Source organism: Dreissena polymorpha, chromosome 16 (assembly GCF_020536995.1).
Source record: "Dreissena polymorpha isolate Duluth1 chromosome 16, UMN_Dpol_1.0, whole genome shotgun sequence".
Classification (NCBI taxonomy): Eukaryota; Metazoa; Mollusca; class Bivalvia; order Myida; family Dreissenidae; genus Dreissena; species Dreissena polymorpha.
Genome location: NC_068370.1, coordinates 20,042,901 through 20,053,758, shown reverse-complemented (window position 1 = coordinate 20,053,758; position 10,858 = coordinate 20,042,901). Strand labels below are relative to the sequence as shown.

The window sequence follows — 10,858 nt, the reverse complement described above, 5'->3', positions numbered from 1 at the left end:
GTTTGACGGTGATTGAGGCTTAAAAGTGTGACGGTGAGAGATGCGTCTTTGTGTGACAGTAACTGATTTTTCCTTGCTTGACAGTGACCGTTGTCCTAGTGTTACAATGAGTAAAGCTTGCCTGTTTATTTGAGTGTGGCAGATATTTATGTGATATTGAAAGAACATTGCTGTATTTATTAGAAGGTTTATGACAAATCGATTTCTTATGTTTTATTTCTCAAATTAATCAAATAAATAACAACATTGGTAAACAAATATGTGTACAATATGATACTTTTTATATGAAAACGATTTCACTTAACGTTGTAAACAATTTACATACATGTTTTTATACACATATATGTATATTTACAATACGTTGTTAACAAATTTTGTTCTTAGAACACATTGTGCAAATACCATCTACATAAGCAACTTTTAAGTATATATGAATGAACGAACGCATAAATAACAACGTAAATAAATATCACAGAGACCATCTGTCTTCGTAACCGAACTGCAAGTTAAAATTGTTCCATCATTAAACATTAATGACTCGTCGCAGTTAACTGAACACAGTACAAAGTGTGTACTTGTCAATAAATGTGAGTAATACATATGTAAAGCGTTTTATTTTGACAGTTAGTGTATAAACTGAAATTAACATATACACCAATGTAAACATCGATGAAATATATATCGTAACATAACGGAAATATAACAAAGCTTAAACCATTTACAGGTTAACCTACATGTATACTTAATTTGTACAGATGTGTTATCTTGTTTTCAGAAATCAGAGATTGCCACGTTCTATGTACAACCTCTTGGCTTGGTACTACGACCACTTGTTCACCAAGATTAGTTGTGCAGGTTGTAACTGTCAAAACACCGCCCGAGGAATTGTCCCATTGCCGTTGACACTAGACATATATGGTATGAAGTGTACTCTGTGAATGTGTCTGGAACTCAATTCCATGAGCTACACTATCACGTGCTATCATACGTGATTGTGTGCTTTTCCCTCCTCCTATCTGCCAGCATGCACAGGCTGGGGTCGCTTCCTTCTGGCACGTACGCAGGCGCCGTTGGCAAATTGATGCGTATGCTTATCCGAGTTGCGTAAAAACGTTCTGTGCGACTAACCGATCTAACAGCTAGCCCAAGAAAATTAATGTTTTTGACACACGTTATAGCAAGAAATTCAACTATCTATTTTGCCATATATTGGCATGGCACAATGATGGAGCTTCACTTCGAATTCGTGCGTTAGAAGTTCTATTGCCTCGCCATCCACGTTGATGTAATATTTCTTTTTTTGGTGGCGCCCGCCTTCTGAGTTTTTAGAGGACGCATCTTTCAATTTAACTCGATACCTGGTCGTGCGAACTTGCCGAATGAAGTCAAAGTCCAGCTGTAGAAGAAAAGACCTACTTGTTACAAACAACAGTCAAGCACTTTACGACTGAATTATAAAGTGCTAAAAACTGTAAAACTAGGCACTTAAACTAGCCCACAGAATTCAGTATATAGGGTATCTTTATTAACCTAAAGGAAAAAACAAAGGCTAGTACGGATTTGCCTTATACTAGATAATCTTCGTTAATAAGCGGTATCAAAACATCTCGATTAAATCTGAAAGTTGAAATAAATGCTAATCCCTAAAATAACAAAATTAACTTTTAAAAAGAGGATTTGTATATTTAACAAAGATTTTCATAATATAGTGTTGAGAGATTAAATACACCTATTACAGTAAAACTTATTGAACTCGAAGTCGCGCCTGGAGGGCTGCAAAAATGAAGCCTCCATTTATCGACTGTCTCTAGTTATCAAAGTGAGCAATATGTATTAGAAGTTGAACAATTAAACTGATACTAATTTGAAAAATATAAATGTTGATTATATGGACCAAGTTTAAATATAAACAAATTAACATGAAATTTTATACACTTTCTAATTTGTCAGCAATATTCTATGATTTGCAGACTTAACTGATATGATAAAATATTTATATAAATATGAAACGATAAATATGCTATTTACGCTAATAAAATTCTATTCGATATATGCTACGATGGTTTGTCCTGGCGGATGCAGTCCCTGAAAGTTTTTTGGAACTCAGTGAACGTATCTTTTTTCCGCTAAATGACGAGGTACAGAGAAAAAATACCCAAATCATTGGTTTATGTATTGTCATTCAATTCAAATTGACCTACATCTTTTCTGTCAAGATGCGAATATTCGTGTTCTACCACTGCAAACAACAACAAATTGTGTATACCTAAGGATAAGATGATTTCCTATTAGATGTGTTAAAATCTCGACTAATGAAGGGCATATTGCAATCTTACGCAGGATTCAGGACCAAAACAATGGCTCAAGTGAACCATTTCAACGGGGAATTTAGATTTGTTGCTGTAAACATAGGTTTTCAATTTATCAATGTTCGAGTTAAAGAAATTATATTGTATTCTATATTGCCAGTGGTTATTTTCGCTCGTTTCGAGTAAACATACGGCAACCGTACTGACAGAACGAAATTGCACATACACATGTAGCACAAAACTGTTCGCTGCGCATGAGTTGGTTACAGTGTGCCTGTACTTACATATCCAGCCTTGGCGTGTTGGAGGCGGGAGAGCTGCTCCACGTGCTCCGGGAGGCTGCAGCGCTCTGTCAACCACAGCGTCAGCGCACCGTCAGCGAACCTGGGCACGAGAGAGCCGCCTTTTTCTCTCTGCGTCACCACGTATGTATCCACACCGTACACAGAGCAATCAAGTTTTCGCCAATCTGAAACACAAACCAAGTGGTTATGCATAATTTGCACGTCTTGCATAATTCCCCCCCCCCCCCCCCCAAAAAAAAGAAGAGAAAACATAGCATACTATTGTCCGTAAAGCATCCGAAGGTGTCTACATTAATATAGCTTAAACAATTCTTGATTTATGAAGCTATTGTCGCAGTGTTGTTTTGTTTTCAAAGTGAATAAATAAAACATGCATACGCCTACCTGCTTTGTTGAATGCTGGCGGTTCTACGGGCACTGAATTTAGTCTCGGAAGCAACTTCCTGTTTTTGGTCGGATGACTCGCGGGCAGAGACACCTGCCGGGAATACTTCAAAGGTATCAACGAGTGGTTGCTCTTTTTTTCTTCTGCTGGCACATATTCTACATGGACATCCACCAACTTCCGTTGCGTCAGGGTAGCTACCGGAACGACTATTAAGTACACATACAATTGTTGAACAAGTCAGTTTTTGTTAGGGTAAAGTTAACTGTTCGTCAAATATTGACTCTGTATAGAAGAACTGTACAAGACAATACCGGTGCATGTTTGGACAACTTAGAGTTCAAGTGTTAGTCACCCACCATTATATCGTGACGGTCCCAGCCAACGGAACTTCTCACAGTCGTGCATCATGCGGCCCACCAGACCGAATCCCATCAGCAGGCTCGCGTACCGGCTCAACTTCTGCTCTTGATGCAAACTCACCACGTTGGACATATGATGGTCACCTTAAAGTAGTCATCGAATGCTATATTGTAATGCTCATTTTAATTTCAATGTTAATTTTATCTTTAAACTGATAAGATCTAAAAAGAACAAGTTCAGTCCGGTTGATGCGTAACATTCACTGTGAAAAGATAGACAGCATGTATCATAAACAACACACACATGTTTAAACGATTACGAAAAACGCGTACAAGTACAATCCACGTATATTGAATACCATGCCACGAGATACGGATAAGCAGACGTGTATCAAAGCACGTGTGTTCGCAGAACCATTAAAGGGGAATTTTCACAGATTTTGGCATGTTTTGAAGTTTGTCATTAAATGCTCTATATTGATAAATGTTAACATTGGATATAAAAAGTTCCAGTAAAAAATCAAGAATACAATTTTTTTTAAAGAAAAAAAGATAACCCTCAGCAGGGCTCGATCCACTGACCCCTGGAGTCCTTGGAGTAAAAAGTCTACCACTTAGGCCATCCTTCCAGATACAATGCCAAGTGTATTTTATACTTCATTTAAACAATCCTCGTAGTTTCACAAAATATAACGACAACAACAGAACTCTCCAAATTATCAATTCGTTTCGCGTTGCAACGCTTTATAATTTTCGGGGTTTAAATCGTCAAAAGATGCATATATTGGCTATTTTAGAGCATGGTAAATGTTCAGTATTACTGTTTCCTCTTAAATATCATAACTAAAACGAAAATTTGCGAAACTGAAACAACTTTTTTCAATTTTGTCAATTTACCCAATCGTGAAAAGGCCCCTTTAAACAGTTCTCAGAAGCTTGTTTGACTGGCTCGTCTATAACCATACCTGTGACCAATCACCTCATTGTGGTTAGACGGCGTCCCAAAATAACGCTATGAAGACATTTATAATTCATTACCGTGTCAAAAACCAGACAAATGAAGTCTATATTACGTCAGAGTATTAATTATTTTTTTTACAAATTCCTTAAAGATATATACATCAGCTTTAAGCATGTGCATCTCATCTCAGTTTATATCGTTTCATTATATCTTTAGCTATCAATGGTGGTTTTGCAGTCATTTCAACAGAGATTTTCGAAAAACTATTTTGGCATAAGTATAGTTTCACTGAAGATATTTGATGATTCGTGTATTAGTCATATTCAAATGAAATGCAATTTAAATGTTTAACCATGGAAGTGCAGCGCTGCCTCGGTGGTTTACTGAGCTACCGGCTATGCGTGAAGCCTCAGGAATTAAAACGATTTAAACGTGAGCCACGAGGAATGTACCAGGCCGCAATTAACGGCGGAAAATACATTATTGTGGCCATAAACATTTCACAAGCTTCCTTTTTAATTGACTGATAAAATATGACTAAGCCTGCAGTCTGAGATGTCATGAACTCGGTTAAACTGCACGAGTCCTTGGTTTTCAGTGTGTGCTACTTTCGATGAGCCAGCAAGTACTTAGACCCTTCAATTGATCAGTAATTGTATGCGCTCGAAATTTACTTTGAGTTTTAAGGACATATCACTTTCTGAAATGGTCAGAAGTGGGTGGGGTAATGTAAAATAATAATTCCTTATTTAAGCATTCTATATATAGTTTGGAACAATATGCACAACTAAAATAACATAATTCAGTGATACATGAACCAGTTCTTATGAAAACTTTCAAAAAGAGTAAATTATCACATTTTTTTACCTTATAAACCAATTTTTTCTTGAGCGTTCAAAGTCCTTATTTTCTCATATTCTTCATAAATTCGCTGATACCAGCTGGAACATACACCACTGTAGAACATAGTGTTAGAGTATTATTAAATATAACACACTAGAAGCACTGAAAAAAGCATCCTTTTTTGTAAGAAAAAATGTAAACAACGGGTGTCAAAAAATAGTACACTTGAACAGGTATGGTGGGCCAAAAATTATAATTTACAATAAAAAATATGAAAGATACTGAAATATTGAAAACATTTTAATAAAATCCCTTTAATTTTATAGCATATATTAATTATATATGCATACTGATATATAAATCATAAATGTGTTTGTTAAAGTGATGTTTTACACATTAAAAAAGTCTCAATCTAATTTATTTTAATTTTGTCTTTTCTGGTCAACCATACTTTTTCCTACTATTAGACTCAAGTTGTTTACATTTTTTTTCTTACAAAAAAGGATGCTTTTTTCAGAGTTTCTAGTGTGTTATATTTAATAATACTCTAACACTATGTTCTACAGTGGTGTATGTTCTAGCTGGTATCAGTGGATTTATGAAGAAAATAAGGACTTTGGACGCCCAAGAAGAAAGTGGTTTATAAGATGAAAAAAGTGAATATTTACTCTTTTTGAAAGATTTCATTAGAACTTGTTCATGTATCACCGAAGGATATGATATTTTAATTGTGCATATTGTTCCAAACCTAATATAGAATGTTAATATAAGGAATACTTTTTTACACAACCCCATCCACTTCTGACTGTTTCAGAAAGTGGTATGTCCTTAAAACAGGTACTTATATTTGTTCGTGTTGACAGTAAAAGATAACACGAATATAGAAGATTGAAAAGTTTCGTCGACAGCTATGAATATCTCTTTATATGTGACAAGCAAGATTGCAGCGTTATTTTAATATTCACAAATTCGAGATTGTGATCGGCCCAACTAGCACATTACGACACACTATGTGAGCAGTGTTATAAATACATTATCTACCTACCACGTGTCGCATTCGTCATGTCCAATTATAGCCAGTCTATATGGAGATAACTGAAGTCCTGTCGGGGATTATTTGCTTTTCAGCAGAATTGCATCATACGCGAAAAGAGCATCTGACTGAACATTGATTTAATGTTCACGCTGTATTTATGATTTTCCACTGTGGCCTTATTACAGCATTACTGTTTTCCACACAAAAACTAAAGCAACTAACCGAGAATTATCTTTAAGGTAGCCGTCTCCACGTCCTTTGTTCCGTGGATGTAGTTTACCAAGTAGTTGCCAGAGCCGGTTGGGATGATGCCGACAGGGATGTTGGACGTCGTGATATCGGCGTCAGGGTCGTTCTTGTCGACGCCTGAGTCTGTCTGTAGGCGAGAGAGCAGGCCGTTCACGCAGTCAGAGAACATGCCGTCGCCGCCGATAGAGACGATCCTGGAGGGAAAAAAGAAACGTTAACATCGTTGAGTCAAGCGCGATGTATTCAAGACTTAAGAATACATACGCTGATTCAATCATTAACTTTTTTTACTTATATAGGATAATGATGTTTGATATACAACCTCACGAAATACAACAAGATTATGCATCGATTGATTTACTTACCCGTGAATTAATCGTAGATCAAACGTGGAGAGGAGGTCGATGGGCTCACCACATCGAGATGTCTCTGAAAGGGAAATCATATAATAGCGAGCAAAGTCGCGTGTGTATTTAAGCGTCTGCAACCAGACTTTTTGAACACCCATATTATATGCACTTATATATGTATGTACAACGATGGATTGTTGCTAAATTATACATCCGTTTAAAAAGAAATCATTCGTGTCAAATGGCGTGTGTAAAACATTTCAAGATCTCTATATTGATCTAGCACTGAGACTGTCTATACCTATTGTTTGGGTGTGTATGCCCGCGAGGTTGAAGAGCGGAAGCACCTTAGCCCGGTAGATCTTCACGCTCTTCTTGTGCCCTGACAGAGGATTCACAAACACCAGTAAACGCTTCGGTCTAGTCAAGTCTGTAAGTAAGCATATTCCCATTCTCACCTGAGACCTCGTATGTGAACCAGACGAGCTTACAAGTAACACTTTAATACAAATGACTATTGCATTTATAACATATATAATACACATATATATAATATATAGCGGCTTATTGCTGTTGTCTTTTTACTGCACAGAATTGTCAACATTGTATAAAACGGGTCAAAATGGTTTTTATTTGAATTTAAGATTATCTAAAAACGACAAATTTAAATATTTATTTTGAAAACAAGTCATACAATTATAAGAACTGGACTTAAACTGATCAAGTTATGCTTTTATAAAAAAGCCACTTTGACATATCCTTTAGTCTAAACCATGTTAAAAAATAAGATTACTTATTTGCGAATACGCTTTTGTCTCATTGTGGCAATGTTCTAAATAATGTTTGATAACGAGGGTTATGAATAAAACTTTTACTATGCATAAATAAACATGAATGCAGTTATGCCGCAAACATTTGGTACAATATTGATCATAGTAAAACCTTACTAATACGTAGTTCGAAGAGAGCACTCATTTTAAGTGACCCCTACACCAGTTCATGCAGCATTGCGGTCGTATCGTATGCTGGCTACTCACTGGCAATGAAGCTGGATATCCGTTCTTCAATGTCCCTGCACGTGCTCTCCGCGGCCCGGATGTCACAGTGCTCCGTCCGCAGACGCTTGTTCGTGCGTGATACCACGTGACTCACGCGCACACACTGGCAAGATTCGCAAGAGATTTTCACAGACACAACATTCTTATACATAATTTCCCCTGAAATGAAATGAAAATGGAATAAAACTTCATTTCTGTAAACGCGAGACAGATTGAGCAAGTATCTGTTTTAGTGTTACATGTGTTGTAGTTTGCTCCTAAAATATCTTTAATAATTATTACCTCATCACTTACAACAAGGAAACATGGGTGATTTGAATCATTAAAACATAATATAAACATTTGAAAAGTTTCAAACACCGATAAATACACGTTACAAAATACAATATACAAATGCGTACTTTTATAGAATTTCTGTTCGCTGAAGTTGATTTTTGTAAATGGTTCCAAAACCATTTTTTCACTCAACATTCGCACAACATACTTTTTGCTGTTTATGTTTGCTTCAGACATTTCAATATGACTATTTCTCCAATGTATGGTTTACAACTTAAATCAAAATTTGTCCAATAATACAAATATTATCAATATCCAATTTGGTCTAAAACATGTTACTATATAGCGAACTCCAAAATTCATTCATACTATTGTAAACTTAAATACCTCACTACGCTCGCACGCTGTGTTTCGACTACCAATTAAAATGCCCCAATCGCTTCAGACTCCTCCTACTGTTTCTTTAAATAGTAGTTTACGTTTTGTGTTCAGAGTATTATCTTTCCCATGAATGGGATAGTTTAAAAGTAGGTTAAATTGAATGAAAATGTATTTAAAGCTTTTACCTCTCCCAAGGTCTGCCTATCCTTGAAAAGCTGCTCTTTAAAGCGCACCAATGTGATTCGTTAGGTTTATCACTCGACCGTCCCAATGTTTAAATTCTGTTTCCATATGTGAAATCCCCCTTGAACGTGTTGTTGGCTCCCTTGAACGTGTTGTTGGCTGACACCACTGCACTGCACAGGTATTATTGTGACTCTTTGTATACAAAAAGCTTTAGGACCTTTGTGACTGTATAAATTGTGCTCTATGTAAAAAGAGTGTGGGTCATTAATCGCCGTATACGCTGCGCTCTATGTATAGTGTTGAACATTAATGGTCGTATTTACTGCGCTCTATGTATAAATAGTGTGGGTCATTTATGGTCGTATTTACTGCGCTTTATTATGTACAAAGAATGTTGGTCATTTATGGTCGTATTAACTGCGCTCTTTGTGTGAAGCATGTTGGTCATTTATGGTCGTTTCAACTGCGCTCTATGTATAAATAGTGTTTGTCATTAATGGTCGTATTTACTGCGCTCTATGTATTAATAGTGAGGGTCATTAATGATCGTATTTACTGCGCTCTATGTATAAATAGTGTTGGTCATTAATGGTCGTATTTACTGCGCTCTATGTATAAATAGTGAGGGTCATTAATGATCGTATTTACTGCGCTCTTTGTATAAATAGTGTTGGTCATTAATGTCGTATTGACTGCGATATATGTATACAAAGTATTGGTCATTCATTTCTCTATCAACTGCGATAAAGATATATCTATAAAGATTGTATGTCAGTTTCGGACGTTTTGACTGCGCTCTATATGGAAAGAGTTATCTTATTTATTACCGTGATTACTGCGCTCTATTTAGAAATAGTGTGGGTCATGTATGGTCGTTTGATTGCGCTCTATGTATATACAGTGTGTGTAAGTTATGGCTGCAGCGACCGCACTCCGTGTTTAAAGAGTGTTTGTATCATTTATGGCCATATTGACAAAGCTCTATGTATAAATATTAAAGGCCACTTATGTCATATTGACTGCACTGGATGCATTTAGCGTTTTGATATTGTATGCCGGTATTGACTGCTGTGTAAAAATAACGTGTGTCACTATGGACATTTTGAGAGCGCTTTATGTAAAAATGTTTAAGTCATTTATGCCAGTACTAACTGTACTCTATTTAAAAGGAGAGTTGTTCATTTATGGCCATATATACATGGTCCTTTGTTTTACGATTAAAAGTCAATTATGACAGTATTGTATGAGCTTTATTTAAAAAGGTGTGGGTCATTAATATAAAGGTCGTATTATCTGTGCTCTATAGAGCATTTAATGACTGTCGATAGTTAACTGTGCTCGACGCATTTTACGTAGATCACTAATATCAAAATGTTTTTCACTGAGTTCTGCGTATTACGAATTGTGGACCATTCGTTATTGTATCTGCTGTTACAAATATTTGGACAATAAACGGCGTATTCCATCAGCTCTTTTTGCACATCAGCACATTTTGTAAAAGGTAAAATATAAGAACATGTTAATCGGCGCGTAGGAATACGCGCTTTCGTTTGGATCGTGGTCAAGCTAGGTACTCCCGCAGATCAACTAGTTTATTCGACCCTGCTTTATTAGGTCAATTTTTGCAACAGAAGCAGGATAAAGTCGTATTTATTGCGCTCTGTGTATTAGAACTGTAGACTTGCCTGATCGTACATGTATTCACTTCGTTATATGTTTGAGGAGATGTAACGCCCCTGGTCATATTCATTCCGCTCTATGAATTAGAAGATGTGACGTCCCTGGTTGCATTCACTGCGTTCTATGTATGAGGAGTTGTGATGCCCCTGGTCATATTCACTCCGCTCTTTGAATTAGAAGATGTGACGTCCCTGGTTGCATTCACTGCTTTCTTTGTATGAGGACTTGTGACGCCCCTGGTCATATTCACTGCGCTCTATGTATAAGGACCTTAGACATCCCTGGTCGTATTCACTGCACTCTATTTATGAGGACTATTTACGTCCCTGAACGTGTACACTGCGCTCTGTGTATTATGACCGTATACGTACCTAGTCGCTTGCACTGCGCTCTATGTATTAGGACATTAGACATCCCTGGTCGTATTCACTGCGCTCTATTTATTAGGACTATTTACGTCCCGGAACGTAAACACTT

General features: G+C 36.6%; 1 protein-coding gene across 2 annotated transcripts; it reads right to left on the bottom strand.

The window, feature by feature from the left end:
- Positions 1-200: 200 nt before the first annotated feature.
- Positions 201-9,927, bottom strand: LOC127862918 (ceramide kinase-like). Of its 2 annotated transcripts, none has more exons than XM_052402193.1 (9): positions 8,701-9,927; positions 7,838-8,017; positions 7,102-7,230; positions 6,816-6,879; positions 6,424-6,644; positions 3,359-3,505; positions 2,999-3,208; positions 2,594-2,778; positions 201-1,396 (listed from the first exon to the last, which is right to left on the bottom strand). In XM_052402193.1, the coding sequence occupies exons 2-9, from the start codon at positions 8,007-8,009 to the stop codon at positions 1,187-1,189; spliced, it is 1,338 nt and encodes a 445-aa protein (XP_052258153.1). In that variant the 5' UTR covers positions 8,010-8,017; positions 8,701-9,927; the 3' UTR covers positions 201-1,186. The 2 variants fall into 2 exon arrangements, with proteins under 2 accessions (XP_052258153.1, XP_052258152.1); XM_052402192.1 differs by lacking the exon at positions 8,701-9,927 and adding an exon at positions 8,260-8,679.
- Positions 9,928-10,858: the final 931 nt, after the last annotated feature.

What these genes read in the sequence shown, in the direction of transcription:
- LOC127862918 (XM_052402192.1), bottom strand. Translation starts at nt 8,371, where the DNA reads ATGTCTGAAGCAAACATAAACAGCAAAAAGTATGTTGTGCGAATGTTG. An exon ending in GATCTACGATTAATTCACGG is followed by an intron (nt 6,645 to 6,815) that starts GTAAGTAAATCA and finishes TTTTCCCTCCAG; the next exon opens with GATCGTCTCTATCGGCGGCG. An exon ending in TACCTTAAAGATAATTCTCG is followed by an intron (nt 3,506 to 6,423) that starts GTTAGTTGCTTT and finishes GACTACTTTAAG; the next exon opens with GTGACCATCATATGTCCAAC.